The 20,692-nt window shown below is 38.1% G+C and overlaps 3 protein-coding genes and 2 pseudogenes across 4 annotated transcripts; 3 read left to right on the top strand and 2 right to left on the bottom strand.

The window, feature by feature from the left end:
• Positions 1–45: 45 nt before the first annotated feature.
• On the bottom strand, positions 46–6,016 carry LOC108980033 (arginyl-tRNA--protein transferase 2-like). Its single transcript, XM_018950845.2, has 6 exons — positions 5,558–6,016; positions 4,364–4,402; positions 3,388–3,538; positions 1,734–2,861; positions 919–1,225; positions 46–450 (listed from the first exon to the last, which is right to left on the bottom strand). The coding sequence occupies exons 1-6, from the start codon at positions 5,712–5,714 to the stop codon at positions 322–324; spliced, it is 1,911 nt and encodes a 636-aa protein (XP_018806390.2). The 5' UTR covers positions 5,715–6,016; the 3' UTR covers positions 46–321.
• A 34-nt stretch (positions 6,017–6,050) lies between these two features.
• LOC108980027 lies at positions 6,051–6,975 on the top strand (annotated as a pseudogene).
• A 1,050-nt stretch (positions 6,976–8,025) lies between these two features.
• LOC108980029 (flocculation protein FLO11-like) lies at positions 8,026–12,292 on the top strand. Its single transcript, XM_018950842.2, has 6 exons — positions 8,026–8,541; positions 8,678–8,882; positions 9,179–9,296; positions 9,797–9,911; positions 10,439–11,407; positions 11,565–12,292. Exons 1-6 carry the CDS (start codon positions 8,527–8,529, stop codon positions 11,820–11,822), a joined length of 1,680 nt encoding a protein of 559 aa, XP_018806387.2. The 5' UTR covers positions 8,026–8,526; the 3' UTR covers positions 11,823–12,292.
• Positions 12,293–13,375: 1,083 nt separating this feature from the next.
• LOC108980026 lies at positions 13,376–14,606 on the bottom strand (annotated as a pseudogene).
• Positions 14,607–16,284: 1,678 nt separating this feature from the next.
• On the top strand, positions 16,285–20,293 carry LOC108980028 (mucin-17-like). 2 transcript variants are annotated; one of them, XM_018950840.2, is made up of 6 exons: positions 16,285–17,026; positions 17,314–17,431; positions 17,504–17,618; positions 18,100–19,152; positions 19,313–19,566; positions 20,036–20,293. In XM_018950840.2, exons 1-6 carry the CDS (start codon positions 16,831–16,833, stop codon positions 20,103–20,105), a joined length of 1,806 nt encoding a protein of 601 aa, XP_018806385.2. In that variant the 5' UTR covers positions 16,285–16,830; the 3' UTR covers positions 20,106–20,293. The 2 variants fall into 2 exon arrangements, with proteins under 2 accessions (XP_018806385.2, XP_018806386.2); XM_018950841.2 differs by lacking the exon at positions 20,036–20,293 and having other exon boundaries at positions 19,313–19,839.
• The last annotated feature ends 399 nt before the right edge of the window (positions 20,294–20,692 follow it).

The raw sequence follows: 20,692 nt of genomic DNA, 5'->3' as shown, positions 1-20,692 counted from the left end.
CAAGAGTTAAATATATTGCAGTGCCAAATATATGCAAACGTCGGGTTGTATAAAAAAAAATCCACTTCATTTTATCAGACAAGCGAAACACAGGCAAACATGTTGCTTAAACCACGATTAAAATCTGTACTTCATCATTGGAAATGGGCGATGGATCAATTAAAATAAATCACCCGACTAAGTAATAATGAAATTGCACTTTCTAGCTCCCAATATGGTGAACATACAACTCCAGCAGTTAAACCCGAGCTTGCATCCTGTACCATACATCTCTTACTTGAGATGAAACTCGAGGGAGTGCCCTTTCCCAAAGAATCAAAATCATCCAACTGAAAAAACCATTCGCTTGGAAAGCTCTGCACCCACAACCTTCATGTATCTGTGCAACCGAGATTGCAACCGAGATTCCAAGTAACCCCCTCTCGTCGCACCATAAGCTTCTTGTATATCCTTCAGGTAAAAAAAAAAAAAAAATACAATATCCAAGTGAGTAAATGCATGAAGAACTTGAAAAAGAGTTCAGCTGGATGGTAATCCCTTGCATTGGACGCAGGTTTAGCTCTATATAACTATATCATGCCAGTGTACGAGCGGCCTTCTGTTGGTGGTAGCAAGTGATCTGAACCTACAGAGGAACACTAGAAACCAGCAACATTGCTAACAATCAGATAACCATATTCAGTTAGATGCAGAGCCAGGACTCCATCTTTGGGTGGCTGACCTATTATTTTAATAATTAATGTTTTCTACATAATCAATATTTTGCTATATAGAGAAATTAATAAAAAATCTAAAATGTAATTCATGAGTTTCCTATAGCCTCATCCGTGGAGGAATTGAGATGGACGTGTGCCATCTGCCCTTAGAATAATAAGATGGTCCGGAGTCATCAGTGCACCAGGAAATGCTTACACATACCTTGTATCTCAAGCGAGATCCCTCCACTTCAATTAAAATATCACTGATGTCACCATCTTCTCTTTCAATAGAAGCGACATCACTGCTTTCTAAGCATGGTTCATCATCGGAGCTTCCATATTCAGGGTCAATCATTTCTACCCCAAGATCATTCGAGTCTTGGTGAATGTCATATCGTTGCATTTCTATGAAATCTTCAGAAACATGAGGTGGCGAGGACTCTCCATTCTTTAAAGTTGCAAAATCTGATAAGACTACATATGGCTTTCTGTCAAGCAAAGGCCTTGCAACATTAAAGGGAATCCACCTGGAGACAAGATTTCAGCTTGTCAGCTCAATCTGAAACTTTGAATGCAACAGAGGCAAAGCAGAAAGTGAGCAGGACCCACGTGGTGCAGGAAGGCATCCGACATCTGGATGTCTGAAAGGAAAACTTTAATCCTCATCTTTTTTTATATGTTTTAAATGATCTAGTGTAACCATGTTATCTGTTCTCTAGGTAAATAGGCATTATAACAAGTTTCCAGGGATTATGGAGATAATGGAGAATGAACCCTGGTTTTCCTCAGAGTGCTAGCAATTTGGAAAGAAAAATTCTATACATAAGCTTCACACTCCTGCACACCACTTAAAAATATGTGAATGTATTTTTTTACCCTCATGTTTCATATTTCATGAAACACGAGGATAAATGAGTAAAATCATATATTTTTTAAATGGTGTGTAGAGTGTGGGGGTGACCAGCATTCCGGTACAGACCTTAGTAAGATAAAAAAGAATAGGGTATTCAAAAAGTTGATAGATACAGAACTTACTGGTAACGAAGAGGACAGAGAAGCTCAGACGGGTGATACGCTGCTTTATATCTCATCTTGCTGCAGGAATGAATATAATACCCAAGATAGTAATACTGAAGAGTAGGGCAATGGACTTGATTCTCTCTCACCCAACCTATTTCTTGCAGGGCTGTGTACTTCCCTAGTGATAGGGAGGCAAAGTCTGGGTCCCAGAACAAGTATTTACTTGACAAACATCTGGGAAGGATATCTATTACACCAACTGCAACTAGCCTACCATCAATCACATACTGCTGATGAAAAGAACCAAAGCCACATTGAGGAACAGTACCGTCACCAGTTGGTGGAACAAATACTAACGGAGTGTCTACCAAAAAATTGCAGTATGAGCTTTCAGTAACACGATCTGGTGAATCCTTATGCACTTTAATCTGATATTTTCTGTATAAAGCAAATTCTTGAGGATCAAAGCAGGACCTTTTCAAATAGATCTCGAGCCTCCGTCCTTTCCCCTGAGGTTGTTCAGAGTTCTTCAAGCATTGCTTTTTAGATGCATGACCTGCTGCAGATTTTGAAACCGCTTGAGTTTGAACACTATTATTAGATGACAGTTGGCTTCCAGGAGAATAAAAGTTTATATGTCCATTGCAAGCCCTGATTAATAGATTTGAAGTTTTTATTGGTTGACTCAAAGAACTTGCCAGTTTTTCTGCAATAACATTTGGAGACAACTCATTTTCTTCTGCAGAATGTCTTGATTGTCTTAACTCGTGGTTATCACATGATTGTGCCCGCCTTATAGCAGCTGCTATTTGGAATGAAATATTGCTAGAGTAAAGCAGATCTTCTGATCCTTCAACTAGTATCTTCCGTTTGGCTGGTAAAACTTTTTTGACAGATGATTTTGGTAATTGGATGTCGTATATAAATTCGCCACTTTCCTTGCATAGGCGTACTGCATTGTCAATTTGATCGGACAAATAATGCAATACTTGTTCTGCTCCATTATTCGTTCCATTGTTACTGGGCAAGGATTCCTTTGTGAACGAGCTAGAAACTTCATTACCAGCAAGGCTGGATATATCATCCTTAGAAGTATTTATTGGCTCAACTGGTTTCATAATATCCAATGTGCCATCTAAGAACCTAGACACATAAAGCTGTCAGTACCCTTTATGGAACAAAATTCAGACCAAAGGTAATCGGTGCATAGAAACAATAACTAACTAGCAACATCGAGCAAAGTAGTCAGCTGATATTGATGGTGGACGTCATCAGCTAGGCCACAATCTATAAAAATCCGTAAGAAGACCCAGATAGAAAAGAAATCCCATCAATATGGGCAATAAGTGAGAAGATATTCAACAAATTTATAGGGGGCAAAACCATCAGATATCCAAAAAAATAATAGGGGAAGAAACACAAGCAATATGAGATCATTTTAACTTCCAATGTTAGATTGTCTGATAAAGGACAAAATACACCCCTTTCAACTCTTTACATTCATGATACTTGGCAACCAGGGTAGCTCAAATTTTCTAGGGAAGTTATATGGAAGTAAAGACAAGATATTCAATTAAAGCAAAACATAAAAGAGGTCCTACATAGTAAAATATAAGCTAATAAGGGAAATTGAGTTGCAACTGACTTAAAATTCAAAAGCTTAGCTAACCTTTGCATTCGTCTAGACACTCGAAGTTGTTCCTTATAAGGAATAAAATCAGCTGCCCTTAGACGAATAGTATAAGCAGGGCAGCATGTCGTTTCCATCTCAGGTTTGTAGACAAAGAAGCCAGATCTCCTCCAACCTCGGTCAAGAAGATCTACCAAAAGACCATTAGATTTACGAAAAGGGCAGTCAACATATAGTTCTAACCAGCAAAAGTGCTGAAATCCTAAAATATAAATTAATAAACATCTTTTTTATGGTTGTAAAGCACTGAAAACTACCAAATCAGAAAACAAGAGAGAAGTGAAATTCTTTAATATGCATTGCAATGTCACAATATGCATCCGTACACTCTTGAGATGCACTTGTAGCAATATCATTACTCACGCTAAATGTCCAACTTAATTAGGGCATGGACGGCACAATAAGTTATCATAAAAAAGATCTAACCTTTTTTTCATAGGTAAGATAAGATTTTATTTGATCAAGTAAATAGGCAAAGCCCAAGTACGCAGGAAGTATACATGGAAAAACCCTAAATCTAACCTTTCCTTTGATAGGTTGTCACTCCTACTTAGCGTCTTTCTTGTATACATCCTGTTTACGCAGGCTATGCTTATTGACTTCATCAATAAAATCCTTGATTACTTATTAAAAAAAAAATCTAACCTTTAACATAGCAAAACAAACTAAATTTTTTCTCTAGGACCTATTTATTCTCAGTCTCTTTCAAAGATATGCGAAGGCCCTCAATAGCATCACTAGGCCCTCTGGGGATTGAGGCAAAGACTTGGCAGTGGACAGCAACAACGCGCCACCACAAATTTTCTGTTGGTAACAATGATGACTTGCGACCTTTTCTGACATAAAATTCAATTGACTAAGATGGTATTAAACGCATTCTGAAGCTCTACGCATCCGAGTGCAAATAACAAGTGTTTGTTTTTTCAAAATGGAGCAAGAAGCCATATTCACCAACCTTGATAATCATCAACAGTAATGCTATGTGCCCATAAACCTGCAAAACAGTAGAAAAGAAAGAAAGAAAGCGAAATTATAAATGTTTTGCCTTATTTACATTTCTTTTAGACACAGAATGAAGATAGAAACACGCAAGGTTGTTCACATGTGCGTGCACTCACCCGCTTGTATGTTTGTGTGTGTGGGTGCAACAGCTATTTTATTTGGTTTTCAAAATCCTATTGGGAAACTCAAGCCATGAAATAATAACAAAAAGTTTCTTTGTATCTATATGCACGAGTCACTGCCTACGCTGGAAATTTCCTGACAACATACGTATCACCCATGTGATACCCCATATGATAAGGATAATAGTAGATGGTATATAAGATTCCATATTACTTGGGAATGAGAAGTTCTCACTCTTTATAATATTCCAATGGGGCTCTAATAGTATCATTGACTAGTCCTTTTCGAGTATAGGCCACGTGGTTTGTGCCTTCTATTGGAGTTTTACAAATAGTATCAAAGTCTATCCCAACCATAAATGTGGAACTTAAGCCGTGCCGCCTACGATGGACTAGCCAGACAAGGACATCCGGAATTTAAGGGAGGGGGGGAGATTGTGATACCCCGTATGATAAGGATAAGGGTAGGTGGTGCATGAGATCTCATAGTGCTTAAGAATGAGAAGTTATTGCTTTTTATAATATTCCAATGGAGCTCCAATTGTATCAGTGCCTAGTCCTTTTGGAGTATAGACCATATGGTTTGGGCCTTATAGCCCATCTAGTCTCTTCCACTGATCCATCAAATAATGCTAACAGACAATGTTAAAGGAGTTAAGAACGTTTACAAAGCTCCATTATTTATTGTGGATTCGCAAATTCTCACAGCTGCCCTCACTGCTCAACCCTCAGAGTTTAGCAAAATTAACACATGAATCTCACCTCGGAAGTATCCAAGTATTTACGCATAGAAATGAACTACTAATTCCTCCAAAACCCAGCAGAACGCACTATTTCTCAATACTTATCAACGAATTAAAATACAAAAGAAAAATCAACCCCGGGCAAACTCAAACAACTCAATAAAAAATGGTAGATTTTAAGCAAACGTTTTGTTCAATCACAACCAATTCACAAGCTAACAACTGAGCAAACGTATACGTCTGTTCTTCAAGAAGAACATCAATTGAGAAAGAATGACGGACCGTGAGTGATGCTGGAGCGATTGGGGGATCTGCAATAGCCGCAAGAGCTCTTGCGCCTACCGCAGTCTGTCACTACGCTTTCCCCTCTGCTATTGCTATTCGTATCGCCGCTACCACTGCTGCTACTGCTTCCGTCTCTCCGCATCTTCCCCGCCATTAAACGACCTCGTTAAACACCCCCAGACCCTTCGTTTCTCTGAAAATTACTCTCAGCTGTAAAAAAAGAAAATAATAATAATAATAATCTAGGAATCGATCTCTTTGCTGAAGATCGAAGCTCTCATTGATCGTTTTGCGTATCTGTGAACAGTAAATGCTCCCCGAAGAAGTATAAAGAATAAACGTAGAATGAATCGCAAGTTGCATTAAAAAGAAAAAAGAAAAAAGCAAAAAGAAAAAAAATGGAATAATCATAGCCGTCTGATATATAAGATGCTGATCACAACCTCTCTCTCTCTCCCTGGCTTGGTGCTTGTGTTTGTTTTGCGTGCGGATGAATGAAAGTTGCAGTAACAGAAGACACCATTCTTTTTATTTATATTTTTGTTTTATAGAATTTGTAAAAAAAGTTATCCTACACATAAACTTCATATTTTGCATATTAGTTAAGTGGTGTGCAAGAGTGAAGTTTATGTATAGTATTTTTCTTGTAAAAAATGTTGTATCTTTGTATTTTTTTTTCTATGAATATATCAATTGATAGGGTTTGGAGATGATAATTTGATTTTCTAAAATTCATCGTGATTTTATTAGCACTTATCGAAATAGTTTAATTATTTTATGAAAATTATCATGTCCGAATATAGCATTAAAATTAGGGTTTTGCAGATTACCCGAAAACCCGTTGGACCCGTTTAAAATGACTTGAACCGACCCGGCTTTTATCTGGTCGTTATCTAGTCGTTATCTGATCGGTTTCCAACCCGACTAATTACGCAGGTTGTTTACATTAGTGTCAACCTGTCTGAATATAAATACAAACTTATCAAACCCTAGCCACCCCCAACTCCAAGTCCCGAGCGAAAAACCTTTCCCTTATCTCTCATGTTTGTGGAGTGAAGAATCACAGCGAAAATAAGTCACGAGGCAACAACGGTGGGATTGAAGGGGAAGAAGAATGGAGCCACATTCGTGATTGACTACACGAAGCCAGTTGAGGAAAAGATCATGGATCTTGCCTCACTTGAGAAGTTCCTCCAGGGATCAAGGTCGGAGGCAAGGCTGGCGCTCTCTGTGAATCCATCACCGTCGTTCGCGAAAATAGCAAAATCTCTATCACCTCTGACAGCAACTTCTCTCAAAGGTATCTCAAGTACTTGAAGAAGCACAATGTGAGGGACTAGCATCGGGTGATTGCTTCCAACAAGGACAAGAATGTTTACTTTAACATGGTCAAGAATGAGGGCGACGAGAAATAATGAATATCTACTATTCTTGTTTGCTACTACCGCTTCTGCAAACGACTGCATCCGAATGACTTCTGTAAAATTTGCTCTTTTCATTTTTTGTTTTTTGGGATTTTTTCTTGAGATTAATAAGAATCTCAGATCAATGGAGATTGATATTGTAATTTGAAGCTTAGATCTTAGATAAATTGATGTCCAGAAAGTTAGGTATTTTTTTGTTTGGTAAAGGTCGGGTCATACGGGTTCGACCCGAGTCTATTTTAATAGGGTCAAGTTGATTAAGTCTGGCGCCATAAATAGAGCGGGTCGGGTCGGATTGAATGTAAACTTGGTTGTGACGGGCCGAGTTTCAGCCCTAATTAAAATCAAGTTAAAACAAAGTTTTAGAAATATAAAGTAAAATCATGAATTGAGGTATTTAGGTCATGTGTGGGCAACTAAAAACCATGAGATGTTTTCTGGTTTCATCTCATTTAAATCCCAAGCATATAAACATAAAATTCATCTTACTCAAATTCTTAAAAATATAAAAAAAAAAAAAAAACACACACACACACAAAACTATTTATTAAATTATATTTTCTCATTTTCATCCCATTTTCTCATTTATATCCCATAACGAATTATATTGAAAATCTATATTTTGTAGTAACAATATATATTTTTCTAAAATAAAATAATTATTTCCGCTTGGTGGTCACATTCAGAGAATGATGCCGATGGTGGCATTGACTACTCAGAATGGTTCTAATAATTGGGCATTTCTTTTTCTGAGCCAGCATGTGATAGTTCAATTATTTTGTATAGAAAAAGGCTTCGTCCACCGTCAACATTATGATTGCCCCACCGTCTCATCCTACTAAAAACATTTTGCTGTTACAGTTCAAAATGAATTTGTGGTTTTATTGTCGCGTTAAATTAAAAACTCTGCCATTTTCAAATTTATGTAATTATCTATTATAAAATCAAATTAGTTATAAAATGTTATCAAATATAGAAGTTTTGTGTCTTTAAAAATATCCGTTAAAAAAAATGATAGGCTTTGAAACTTTGGAAGAGTATGATAAGCCCACCCAAATGCTCAACCTCAAAACGTTGCCTTTAAGCTTCAATAAAGTGATAAAAACCACGCGATGCGAGATGTAACATAGGTCCGTCCGTCTCCCTCTAGTTTCTCCGTTTCGGTCTCCAGTCCCCATATATTTACCATTACATGCAACTCACCCACCCCTCCTTCTCTCTCTACTGTGAGATCCCGATCCCGATCTCTCTCTCTCTCTCTCTCTCTCTCTCTCTCTCTCTATATATATGTCTTCGGCTTCGTTCAGCTGCATTGGCGATTCCTTCGATCTCTATCTCCTATAGGCTTCATCTTTGCTTTGCTACGATGGCGGCATTCTCGAGCTGTAGCTATTCTCTCTCTCAAGCTTTCAAAATTTTCTGCAAGCCCCTGGCATTGGATGAGGTCAAAGTTCTGATTCTAAGTATGACTTGCGAAATGTGGTAGATTATGCTTCCGTCTCAGATCCAGATTGTTGTTGATTGTGGATCGGAGAAAGAAGGATGATGAGCAAAACGGTGCGTCTGGTGTTTTAGAAATTGTTGCGGTGGTTAGAGACTTGATAAGCTAAAATACGTTTTCTGTCAGCGCTTTGAGGCTTTCTTTACTTTGGTCTGATTTTGTTTGGTTTCTATTATTGGGGTTGTGAGCTAGGTATTGGAGATGAATCGGAGTTTTAGGTCTCAGGATTCGCAAATGCAAGCTACGATAAGGCAGAGGCAGCAGCAGTTGGCTCTGAGGGCTTCAATGATGAAGGAGAAGGAAGAAGAACTCGCCTTGTTCCTTGAGATGAAGAAGTGCGAGAAAGAACGGGATGATCTTCTTCTAGACAACTCGGAAGAGTTCGATGCGCCATTAGGTACGTATTTCTTCAAGCGATGTTGGGGAATTTTGTGCTTCTGAGGGCTTAAATAGTGCACCATGTAGAATTAGTGTTGTAACTTCGATGTTATTCATAGAATGTAGAATTACAGAATATATATATATATATATAAATATATATATATCTTGCTAATGGATCTCTACAGGGTTTCTATCCTTCTCCTATTCTGCTGATAACGGGGTTCTGTTTTTGCTTCATTTGTACGAAATCTTGCTGAGTTCAGATAGAGCGATTGGTCTTGATGATTAACATTGTGTTTGTTCGAATTGCAGGATCAAAACCCGGAACTTCTCCCATATTTAATATTTCAACATCGACTACTGCACCAGCCCGCAAGACCGGTGCTGATGATTTCCTCAATTCTGACAATGATAAAAATGACTATGACTGGTAATGCGGGCATTTCCTTTTATATTTGTATTGTAACTTCTACTATTTTTTTAAAAGTGCTACAACTACAAAAAGATTTTACAAAAGTACATAGCTTCATATAATACGCTAGATCTACTTTGCAATAAAAGTAGCTTTACAATCTAAGGTATCATCATGTCAGAGTTAAATTTGTAGGATATCTTTGTGGCTAAAGCATCTCTCTCTCTTTTTTTATCGGTAAACATATTTGGAGATTTAACTAATTTGAATTGGGTTTGTCGTTTTCTCATGTTATTATCATCATTAGCACAGATGTAATTCAGAGTGAAATCAATTTATTACAAGTCTTGCTTATGCAAATGAATTTATCAGAAGTATTGCTTATGCAAATGAAACTGTCTCTGGTCCTTCAACGAGTGAATTTATCAGATTCAGGTTATTTTTTTCACGGATGTGTAACAAGGTTCGAGTTAAGTGTTAAATAAGTCGGTCCTAATAGAATTTTATTCTATTTGCAGGCTTCTAACCCCTCCTGGTACACCTCTTTTTCCTTCTTTGGAGGTGGAATCACAAAAGACCAAGAAGAGTCAGCTTGGTACCCCAAAGGCTCGCCCCACTGTGCTGAAATCTAGGGTAAGCAGCATTTACAATTTTATAGGTTTTGCTAAAACTTCCATCCTTAGTAATTGATGGTTGGTTGAGGTTCAGAATTTCACTTATGCATTCGTCAGACCACTCTACTTTTTTGAAGCAATTAATATATTACAGGTCTGACAGGGTGGTATTGCGATTGCTTGCATTTAAATTGTCACCTTTCTTAACATGACTATAATAAATAACACGTTTTAGAAGTACGATCAATTTTTTGCTCTTGTATATGTCCCGTATACTTAGGCTTTTGCCTATTCTCTTGACCAATAAATCTTGTTTACTGATAAAAAAAAACGAAGTACAAAGCAATTTTAAGACTTTTCTTTCCATTGAAGTTCAAGATTGTCTTTCCCCCCCCCCCCCCCAAAAAAAAAAATCTCAAATCTATATTAGTCTTTTGAAATTCCATGGTCATGAGGAAATTTTAATGGCGGTCCGCTATTTAGTATATTGGGGGTACCATTATGCTTGCATTCATGACCCAAGTCATTCCTATGTTTGTGTTATAGTTAGCAAGCCTACAGCCAGAGCCTGCTACAAGGAGCAACTTAGTATCTAAACAAGCAGCTTCCTCCCTTGGATTGAACACTTCAAGTGCGGGGACTCGCAGGCCTTCATCATCAGGGGGTCCAGGATCAAGACCTGCCACACCAACTGGGCGCCCCACGTTGACCATGGGATCTAAACCTTCAAGACCCTCAACACCTACATCAAGGGCGACCTTGCCTTCAACTAAGCCCATAGTTCCTGCAGTTAAGCCCATAGTACCAGCAAGATCCTCTACACCTTTATCTAGGTCTACAGCAAGGCCTTCAACTCCAACTGCTAGACCCACTTTACCTTCATCCACTTCCACATCTAGGGCCGCAACACCTACCAGGCGACCATCCACATCATCGAGTGCTCCTAGTATTTCTGCTTCACTAACTAAGTCGTCTTCTTCAGTTTCAAAGCCAGCTCCAATGACATCAAGAAATCCCGTGCCATCACGTGGCACTTCCCCAACGGTAAAGTCCAGACCATGGAAACCCTCAGAGATGCCTGGTTTCTCACTTGATGCTCCACCAAATTTAAGGACATCAGTTCCTGAAAGGCCACTATCAGCCCCAAGGGGTAGGCCTGGACAACCAAGTTCTCGATCTTCCTCCATCGAGCCTGGTTCTAATGGAAGACCAAGAAGGCAATCATGCTCTCCTTCAAGAGGACGAGGGCCCATTGGCATGCTTCATGCCAGTGGTAGTTCTGTTCCAACTGTAAGTTGTGGGTATTCTAAAGTCAATGACAATGTGAGCCCAGTCTTAATTGGAACAAAAATGGTTGAAAGGGTAATAAACACGCGGAAACTGGCACCACCAAAGCTAGATGACAAACAATCTCCTCACGGTAATCTCTCAGGGAAGTCATCCTCATCCCCAGACGGTTCGGGCTTTGGAAGGACGCTCTCAAAGAAATCCCTAGATATGGCTATAAAGCATATGGTATGTATAAGTTCCGCAGATTATGATAACTCTGGCATGTCATGCTCATCCCTGTTTCATGTCAAGACGAGGCATATTTACTCTACTTTAAAGACTCAGCACTTGTTTCCTTCTCATTTTCAAACTCAATTTTCTGATTCAAGTTTCCCTCAAGCAGGATATAAGGCGGAGCATTCCAGGGAACTTACGGCCACTGATGACAAATATTCCAGCGTCGTCTATGTACAGTGTAAGGTCCGGGCCTGCAGGAAGTAGAGCTATTAGTGTTTCAGACTCTCCTCTTGCCACGAGCAGCAATGGTAGTTCTGAAGTTAGTGTGAACAATAATGGCCTATGTTATGATGGGATTGAACTAGAAGATGATAATGGCAGCGACAGAGCTGGTCGGTCAGCTGCTAATATGCTTGGCAGGTGACTGTTCTGAGGCCTATTATCCTGATATATTAATTACTGCATTGTAGTTTTCCTATATTTTCATTTTGAATCTGAATCACCCCAACAGCTAAAGAGAATCCACTTCCCATAATGAAGTGACCGAAGTCTTGCTTCTGTGAGACATTTAAATGAGGATTTGAGATCATGTAATTCATGGTTGTTCAATTAGGGAAACTAGTTATGTATGAACAGCCCTGCCCATTTTTCTACACGTTTTCGTGGTGTTCACTTGCTTTAAAAGCTTTGACCCTTGTAATCGAAAACTAGAATCAGATTACTTCCCCTCTCCCTCGACTCCCTGATTCAAGATCACGAATCAGCTGGCGAACAATTTAATTCTATTCTTTTCTATTCTTATGCTTTCGTCAGAGTCAAACATCCGCGGTAAACGAAGCAGCATGCTTACACTGCCGTGTTTCCAATCATATGTATTTCATAGTGTTATATGTATTTCATCAATCCTTTCTTTGTGTGTGCAAGCTTTTTTATTCCTCTTAATAGTAGTAATAATAAAAACAAAGGAAAATGTGGCATGCATCCCTATTATTTATTTATTTTTTTTAAAAGGAGCATTTAAGCTTATAAAACGTGATTTTGTTTTTGATCTGTCTAAATCGAAAGTTAAAAACTTGGATTTCAAATGTTCACTTTTTGAAAACTGGGGTCCCAAAATCCATGAGTTCCAAATCACCGGTGGGCTTGCATATCTTCCCACCAAATAATACAACAATTTAATAATGAAAAAAAAAAAAAAAAACCTCCTGCTTATCATGGAATTCCAATTGCCTTTTCAGATTAAATAAGCTATAGAATATATCAATCTATCAATCCGGTATGGTACACCGAAGTTCCGATTAACTGCCAAGAGATTTAACAGAATATTTCTATCTTCTAAATTTAAAAGTTGGATCGCATAAATTAACCCCACCTAAAAGTTTTTGAGCTTGCTCTCAGTGAAAGGAACGGAAAGGATTGGGACTGCCATACCATGCATGGATACGATTTCGGAGTCACAGATTCAGTAGATGGACCACATGTAGGCGTATCACTAGCAAATTTCAAAAGCCATTAAACTGCCTTCACCAAACCTTCCTGACTCCTGTGCGACCATTCTAATGTCACAAACACGTCTCAGATTGCGATACTCACTTTTACCAGGGCCACCAAGCTTAAGTTCAAAGCAAGTTGCAATCAGTACTTGGAATTTCAATAGTCAATGAACTGGGAATGAAAAATTCGGCTTTCAGGTAGGTGAATATTTAAGGTGGTGACAACATGGAGTAGAGCCAGAGGCCCCAAGAACATGTCCAGAGTGAATGGAGTTAGACGAAACATGAAATGGTTTGTCCATGTACCAATCTTGAAAATTATCGGCAGGGGGCTTGAAACCAAAAAGTAAAATGGAATAATAAATTCTAGGTCATAGACCTGCCTAATTGACATGAGTTTTATACATTAGAAAAAACAAAAAAACACAAAATAACTATTCGCACCATCAAATATATCCAAGTGATGATATTCAAAGGTCTAAACTTCACACAATCTAACAGCGTAACCTCTTAACAGTGAAACATACTCGGGTTCAAAATCTGGCTTGATGCAACAAGAAACTATCAAGCAGCAACAACAACGTTGGGAGTCACGACAACTGCGGCCTTGGGAGGAGCAGCTGAAACACTTGCACCACTAATTTTAACATCCTTTGCAGGAGCTGGTACTGGTGGTGAAGGCTTCAAGTGGGGAAGCGTGTTGTACTTTAGTTTTAAAATTATTTGGCGCATCCTTGAAAGGTCCGTTGGCTTTCCAGGCTTGGGACCTTGGACAACGACTATGGAAGGTTTTTTGTCCTGATCTTTCTTCCCTCTTTTTTTTTTTTTTTCTCTTTTCTCTATAGTTGGCACTTCATTAGGAATGAGCTCTGCATTCTGCAATTGCCTTCCAGTTCCAGTAGCTCTTATCAAACTCAGCATGGAACTTCTTCCGATTGGCCAGAAATAACTGAGGCAAAAGAAGATATGAGATACAATTCATGAAAAATAACAGGGGACACCTGCAAGTTCACAGACTGTCTATTAGGTGCCCCTAAAAAATAACAGATTGAAAGTGTAAAAGAATTAATTAAAGACCTCCATAAAAGGACAAAGTGGCCATCTCATATATATATATATATATATATATGTATATGTACATATAATGGCTACCTAGTAACTAATACGAGTTACTTGCGGTGTGATGTAACACAGCCATCATAAACCACCCACACGTCTCTCTGTTTATCACTCTCTCATCAGTCTTCTTAAAACATAACAAACAACGTTATAGTAAAGGTAACAGTCCTACACATAACTCAATCAAACCAAGATCATCTGCATCATTTTATGGCAATGAATTACTTTTAAACAAAATGACTGTTTTACAAAAACGCTTCATTTAAATTAACCAAGTGTAATGAATTTTCAAATCAATCAGACCCAACATTTATTTCTATTGAAACTCCATTAGCTCCCCCCATATCTTGCTGTCATTCGTGAGGTGGAAGTAACAAGTGTAGGATCTCGTGACTTGTGAGCACATGAATAGCTCTCAAGAAAAATATAAATTTACCTTGTCCAGTGCCTTTGTTGTTTTCACAGGAAATTGTCCTCCTCCTGTAGAAGTCAACTTTGTATTCATCAGCTTCATCGATTTTCTGGCTCAACAGCTCCTTCTCAATCTTCTCCTTCTCCTTCTCCTCCAGACGGATACCGTTTTGTCTGCTTGTCATAAGTCCATAATGAAACGTGTATTCTACTCAATTAGGCCTATCATAAAAGTTAGTAACGATCTGATTGAATATTATTAGGGATGAAATATTAGATTTTATTGGCCATATTGAATAAATTGCGAGTTATTATTTATTGAGATTTAATTAGGCTCATGGGTCCAGATTTTTTACTTTAAAATCGTTATAATTAATAAAAAAAATTTATAAAAAACTAATAGGCCTGTAATTTAGAAATTCAATTGAAATTATTGAATTTTTACCTTATGAAATGAATCCAAACCCGTTAGGTCCACTAAAATTCTCTTCAACAAGATTACAACTCTACAAATCATTTTCATGTTAAATCTCTATCGGTGAGTTGGTAGCCAAGTCCTTGACTGAGTCGGAGTTAGCAAAATGTGAGTTGCTGTGAACGACTCAAATCGCTGGGAAGGGAGGCGTGTATCATTGTCATCGAATGGACGACTAGGACCGGCGTAAGGGACAGTGTTGCCGCCGTGTTGAGTGAACGAGTTTGAATCCTATATATGTGTGTGTGTCTTGAGTTTGAATCATACTCCAAATTTGTATCCCATTTTTAATTAATTATTCAATATATCAGATCAGATACACATAAGAATTCCATAATGAAAGTCATCTGTCATTTAACAACACATAATAATTATTTATTTTTTAATCTTTTATGTTTGTTATGGTTGGTAATCTGAATTCAAGTTACTTGGTAACTTCTAGTTGAGGGAAACTCATCAATCTTTTAATCTATATGGATGGTACATACAATCGTGTTTGGCTTGTACTACAAGGCCACTTTTCTAATAATGCTAAATGCAATTATAGGTATATAAGTCTCATTTAATTATTTTTTTTTTAAAAAAAGGGAAATTTACCATAAAAATTGGACTTTTTATGTGTATCCTAAGTAATATTGGTATGTCCAATCATTTATTCAATGGATATTTCACCCAAATATGGGTACACTATACTTTATTCTCAAAATTGTCCATCAAAGTATCAAAGCTATCTTTTAAATCCTAACTTTGAAATATAAATTACAATCCATTATCTCGTTAGAGTCTAAGCATTGAGATGGATCAAAATATATAACGTGACGTTATCTTAAAATAGTTAAATTTAAATTATTGAGTTAATTGCAAAATTAATGATAGCTTGAAAACAACGTAACAACTTTAATAGTTTGACGTTAGAAACTCTCTTCACATCCCCTACTATTTTATTATGCTGACATGGTTAATTCTAAGCTCAACAAAATAATATAATAATTTTAGTATTATTTGTTATAAACATCACAAAATGCTAAATTTTTCAAAAAAATATAACCATCGATCAACAGAATTTATAAACATACAAAGAATTTCATTTAGGTCCCGTTTGAATATAAAAATACTCTCAACTTATTTTATCTTATCATTATAATTTTTTACATAAAATATAATAAATAATCTAATTTTTTTAAATTTTAAAATAATAATAATATTAAAAAAATAATTTTTTAATAATTTTTTATTTAAATATACGAATGATAAAAAAATCAATATAATGGTTCTATTTTTTTATTTATTAAAATAATAGTATTTTATTTAAAGATTAGTTTTTGCATTAAAAAAATTGCACGGGAAGATGGGAAAATAAAGGAGGAGGAGGAGAGGGCATTATCGAGACCACCTAAACGCCCAACCTCAAAACGTAGTCTTCAAGTTGAAGTGATAGAAACCACGCAAGATGTAATAGATTCGTCTCCCTCTATTTTCTCCGTTTCGGACTCCATTCCATTCCCCCACCTATTTACCATTCAAATGCCACTATCTCTGCCTCTCTCTCAACGATGATCTCCCGATCTTTCTCTCTGTCTTTGGCTTCGTTCAGCTTCATTGGCGGTTCCTTCTATCTCGATCTCTATCTCCTATACTTATAGGCTTCAGCTTTGCTTTGCTTTGCTACAATGGCGGTTTTCTTGGGCTGAGCTTTCGGATTTTTCTGCAAGCCGCTGGCATTGGATGAGGTCAAACTTATGATTTGAAGTGAGCCTTGCGAAATGCGGTAGATTACGCTTCCATTGCAGATCTAAATTGTTGTGGAGTGTTTAGAAATTGTTGCTGTGGTCATAGACGTAGCTACGTTTTCGTTCAGAGCTTTGGGGATTTCTTTACTTTGATCTGCTATTGTTCAGTTTCTATTATTGAGAGCCGTGAGCTAGGTTTTGGAGATGAATCGGAGTTTCAGGGCTCAGGAATCGCAAATGCCAGCTGCGATGAGGCTGAGGCAGCAGCAGTTGGTTCTGAGGGCTTCAATGATGAAGGAGAAGGAGGAAGAACTCGCCTTGTTCCTTGAGATGAAGAAGTGCGACAAAGAACGGAATGATCTTCTTCTAAACAATTCGGAAGAGTTCGACGCGCCTTTAGGTACCTATTTGTTCGAGCGATGTTGGGAGTTTTGTGCTTCTGAGGGCTTAGATAGTGTACAACATAGAACGAGCGTGTTCTCACTTCTACGTTATTCATGGAAAGTAGAATTACTAAAACTAACAGACATATATCTTGCTTCTACTGCGTTTGTATTGTTCTTCCATTCCGCTGATAACGGGGTTCTATTTTTGTTTCATTTGTACGTAATCTTGCTGAATTCAGATAGAGCAATTGGTCTTGATGATTGATATTGTGTTTGTTATTTGGTGTTGTTCGTATTGCAGGATCTAATCCCGGAACTTCTCCTATATTTAATATTTCATCTTCGATGCCGGCGCCAGCCCGCAAGACCGGTGCTGATGATTTCCTCAATTCTGAAAATGATAAAAATGACTATGACTGGTAAATAAAAATGACTATGACTGGTACTGTGTTATTTGAGTTGGTGCTGATAGAATTTTGATCTATTTTCAGGCTTCTAACCCCTCCTGGTACACCTCTATTTCCTTCTTTGGAGGTGGAATCACAGAAGACCATAAGGAGTCAGCTTGGTACCCCAAAGGCTCGCCCCACTGTGCTGAAATCTAGGGTAAGCAGTTTGAAACTTTTACAGTTTTTGATACACTTTTATCCTCAGAACTTGATGGTTGGTCGAGGTTCAGAATTTCACTTGTGCATTCATCAGACTATTTAAACTTTTGGAACCAATCAACATATCACATGTCTGACAGGGTGCTCTTGCAATTGCCTGAACTTAAAATTTCCAATTTTTAACATGACTAAACTAACACATCTTAGTTTTAAGAGTGTTAAGCGAGTTCAAGGCTTTAGTTTCTATCAGAGTTAAAAATTGTTGTAGGTCCTCCATAAGTTCTCCAATATATATTAATCTTTATTCCAATAAAAAAAAATTATTAATATTTCGAAATTCCACGGCCACGAGGCACTTTTAATGGCAGTCCGCTATTTATATTTTGGCAGTAACATTATGCTTGAATTCATGGCGGATACATACTAAGTTATTCCTTCATTCTTGTTTTTTCTTTTTAACTCCTTCATTCTTGTTTTAGTTAGCAAACCTACAGCCAGAGCCTACTACAAGGAGCAACTTAGTATCTAAACAAGCAGCTTCCTCCCCTGGGTTTAAGACTTCAATTACTGGGACTCGCAGGCCTTCATCATCAGGGGGTCCAGGATCAAGACCTGCCACACCAACTGGACGCCCCACATTGACCACAGGATCTAAACCTTCAAGATCCTCGACACCTACATCAAGGGCAACCTTGCTTTCAACTAAGCCTGCAGTTGTTACAACTACGTCCACAATTCCTGCAACAAAGTACACAGTTCCTGCAACTAAGTCTACGGTTCCTCTAACTAAGTCTACTGTTCCTGCAGTGAAGCCCACAGTACCGGCAAGATCCTCCACACCTTTATCCAGGTCTACAACAAGGTCTTCAACTCCAACTGCCAGAACAACTTTGCCTCCATCCAAGTCCACATCTAGGGCTGCAACACCTACCAGACGACCATCCACACCATCGAGTGTTACCAGTGTTTCAGCTCCTCTAACTAAGTCGTCTTCTTCAGTTTCAAAGCCATCTCCAATGACATCAAGAAACCCTGTGCCATCACGTGGCACTTCCCCAACGGTGAAGTCCAGACCATGGAAACCCTCAGAGATGCCTGGTTTCTCACTTGATGCCCCACCAAATTTAAGGACTTCAGTTCTTGATAGACCGCTATCCGCTACTAGGGGTAGGCCTGGACAACCTAGTTCTCGATCTTCCTCCATCGAGCCTGGTTCTAATGGAAGACCAAGAAGGCAATCGTGCTCTCCTTCAAGAGGACGAGCATCCAATGGCATGCTTCATGGCAGTGGTAGTTCCATTCCTGCTGTAAATCGTGGGTATTCTAAAGTTAATGACAATGTGAGCCCAGGCTTAGTTGGAACGAAAATGGTTGAAAGGGTAATAAACATGCGGAAACTGGCACCTCCAAAGCAAGATGACAAACATTCTTCTTACAGTAATCTCTCAGGGAAGTCATCCTCATCCCCAGACGGTTCTGGCTTTGGAAGAACACTCTCAAAGAAATCCCTAGATATGGCTATAAGGCATATGGTATGTGCAAGTTTTGCTGATTATCGTTTGTTAACTCTGGCTTGACATGCTCATCCCTCTTTCTCGCTAATTTTTGCCATATTACTCTACTTTGAAGACTCAGAATTTGCTCCTTCTCATTTTCCAACTCAAATTTCTGATAAAAGTTTCCCTCAAGCAGGATATAAGGCGAAGCATTCCAGGTAATTTACGACCGCTGATGACAAATATTCCAGCATCATCTATGTACAGTGTAAGGTCCGGGCCTGCACTAAGCAGAGCTATTAGTGTTTCAGACTCTCCTCTTGCCACGAGCAGCAATGCTAGTTCCGAAGTTAGTGTGAACAATAATGGCCTATGTTTGTATGGAAGTGAACTAGAAGATGATATTGGTAGCGACAGGGGTGGTCGATCACCCGCTAGTATGCATGGCAGGTGATTGTTCTAAGGCTTTATTATGCTGAGATATTACTGTGTTGTAGTCTTCCTATATTTTCATTGTGAATCTGAATCATTCCGACAGCTAAAAGAGAATCCACTTCCTATAATGAACTGACCCAAGTCATGCTTCTATGATTATTTTAAATTTACTGGAATTATGGGAATTTAACATTATGTAATTCATGGTTGTTTAGTTAGGGAAACTAGTTGTGTACTGAACAGTCCTGACCATTTTTTACACGTTTGTGTTGTATACTTGCTTTGAAAGTTTTGACCCTTGTCATTGAAAACTAGAATCAGATTACTTTCCATCCCTAACTCCCTCATTCAAGTCAAGATCACTAATCAGCTGGCGACCAATTTACTTCTATTCTTGTTTTATTCTAATGCTTTTACTGAGACAAGTAATTCGAGGTAAAGAAGCTTGCTTGCTTACACTGCCGTGTTTCCACTTACCTGCAAGGACGTTGAAATTAGCGAAATCAAAGTCCTCGTTGTCACCGATTGGGCTGCTGCATGTCTATGTAGAGTAAACCCAATCATTGAAATTGGTTGCAGTGGCGCTAATCGTTCGGCTAGTGGTAACAGAAATGCCAATCCATCAAATTGTGAGTAATGCAGTGGAGAGTAATCTTAATCCCTCAAGCTGCGCACCCGTTTCTGTTATATGTATTTCACCAATCCTTTCATATGTAGGTAAGCTTTCTGATTGATATTTACAATATTAATAACAAAAATAACGGAAAATGTGACAATGCATCCCTAGTTTTTTTTTTTTTCTTCTTCTTTTAAAAGTACATTCAAGATTACAAATTTAATTTGTTTTAAAACTGTAAATTAAAGGTTGAAAAACTTGGATTTCAAAATGTTCACTTTATAAAAACTGGGGTCTCGAGACGCAAAAGTGCCAAATCACGGGTGGGGTTGCACATCTCTTCCCAACTAATGGTAATAACAAGTTAGTGATGAAAAAAGAAAACCTCTCTACTTTTCATGGAATGCCAAGGCTTTAATTGTCTTTCCAGACAAACTAAGCTATAGAACATGGAGGGCGATTAACTGCCGAAAGATGCATACAATCAATGGTCAAGGTTGGCGTGCAACAGAATAGTTCCCTTTA

The sequence above is a fragment of the Juglans regia genome, chromosome 12 (genome assembly GCF_001411555.2).
Source record: "Juglans regia cultivar Chandler chromosome 12, Walnut 2.0, whole genome shotgun sequence".
Lineage (NCBI taxonomy): Eukaryota > Viridiplantae > Streptophyta > Magnoliopsida > Fagales > Juglandaceae > Juglans > Juglans regia.
This window is presented reverse-complemented; position numbering and strand designations above follow the sequence as displayed.

Coding starts and splice junctions, on each gene's coding strand:
- LOC108980033 (XM_018950845.2), bottom strand. CDS start 5,714: ATGGCGGGGAAGATGCGGAGAGACGGAAGCAGTAGCAGCAGTGGTAGC. Junction 4,403..5,557: donor TCGCTCCAGCATCACTCACG/GTCCGTCATTCT, acceptor ACTGTTTTGCAG/GTTTATGGGCACATAGCATT. Junction 1,226..1,733: donor CTCTGTCCTCTTCGTTACCA/GTAAGTTCTGTA, acceptor TCTTGTCTCCAG/GTGGATTCCCTTTAATGTTG.
- LOC108980029 (XM_018950842.2), top strand. Junction 8,883..9,178: donor AGAGTTCGATGCGCCATTAG/GTACGTATTTCT, acceptor TTCGAATTGCAG/GATCAAAACCCGGAACTTCT. Junction 11,408..11,564: donor ATATGGCTATAAAGCATATG/GTATGTATAAGT, acceptor TCCCTCAAGCAG/GATATAAGGCGGAGCATTCC.
- LOC108980028 (XM_018950840.2), top strand. CDS start 16,831: ATGAATCGGAGTTTCAGGGCTCAGGAATCGCAAATGCCAGCTGCGATG. Junction 17,432..17,503: donor GATAAAAATGACTATGACTG/GTAAATAAAAAT, acceptor ATCTATTTTCAG/GCTTCTAACCCCTCCTGGTA. Junction 19,567..20,035: donor CCCGCTAGTATGCATGGCAG/GTGATTGTTCTA, acceptor CTTACCTGCAAG/GACGTTGAAATTAGCGAAAT.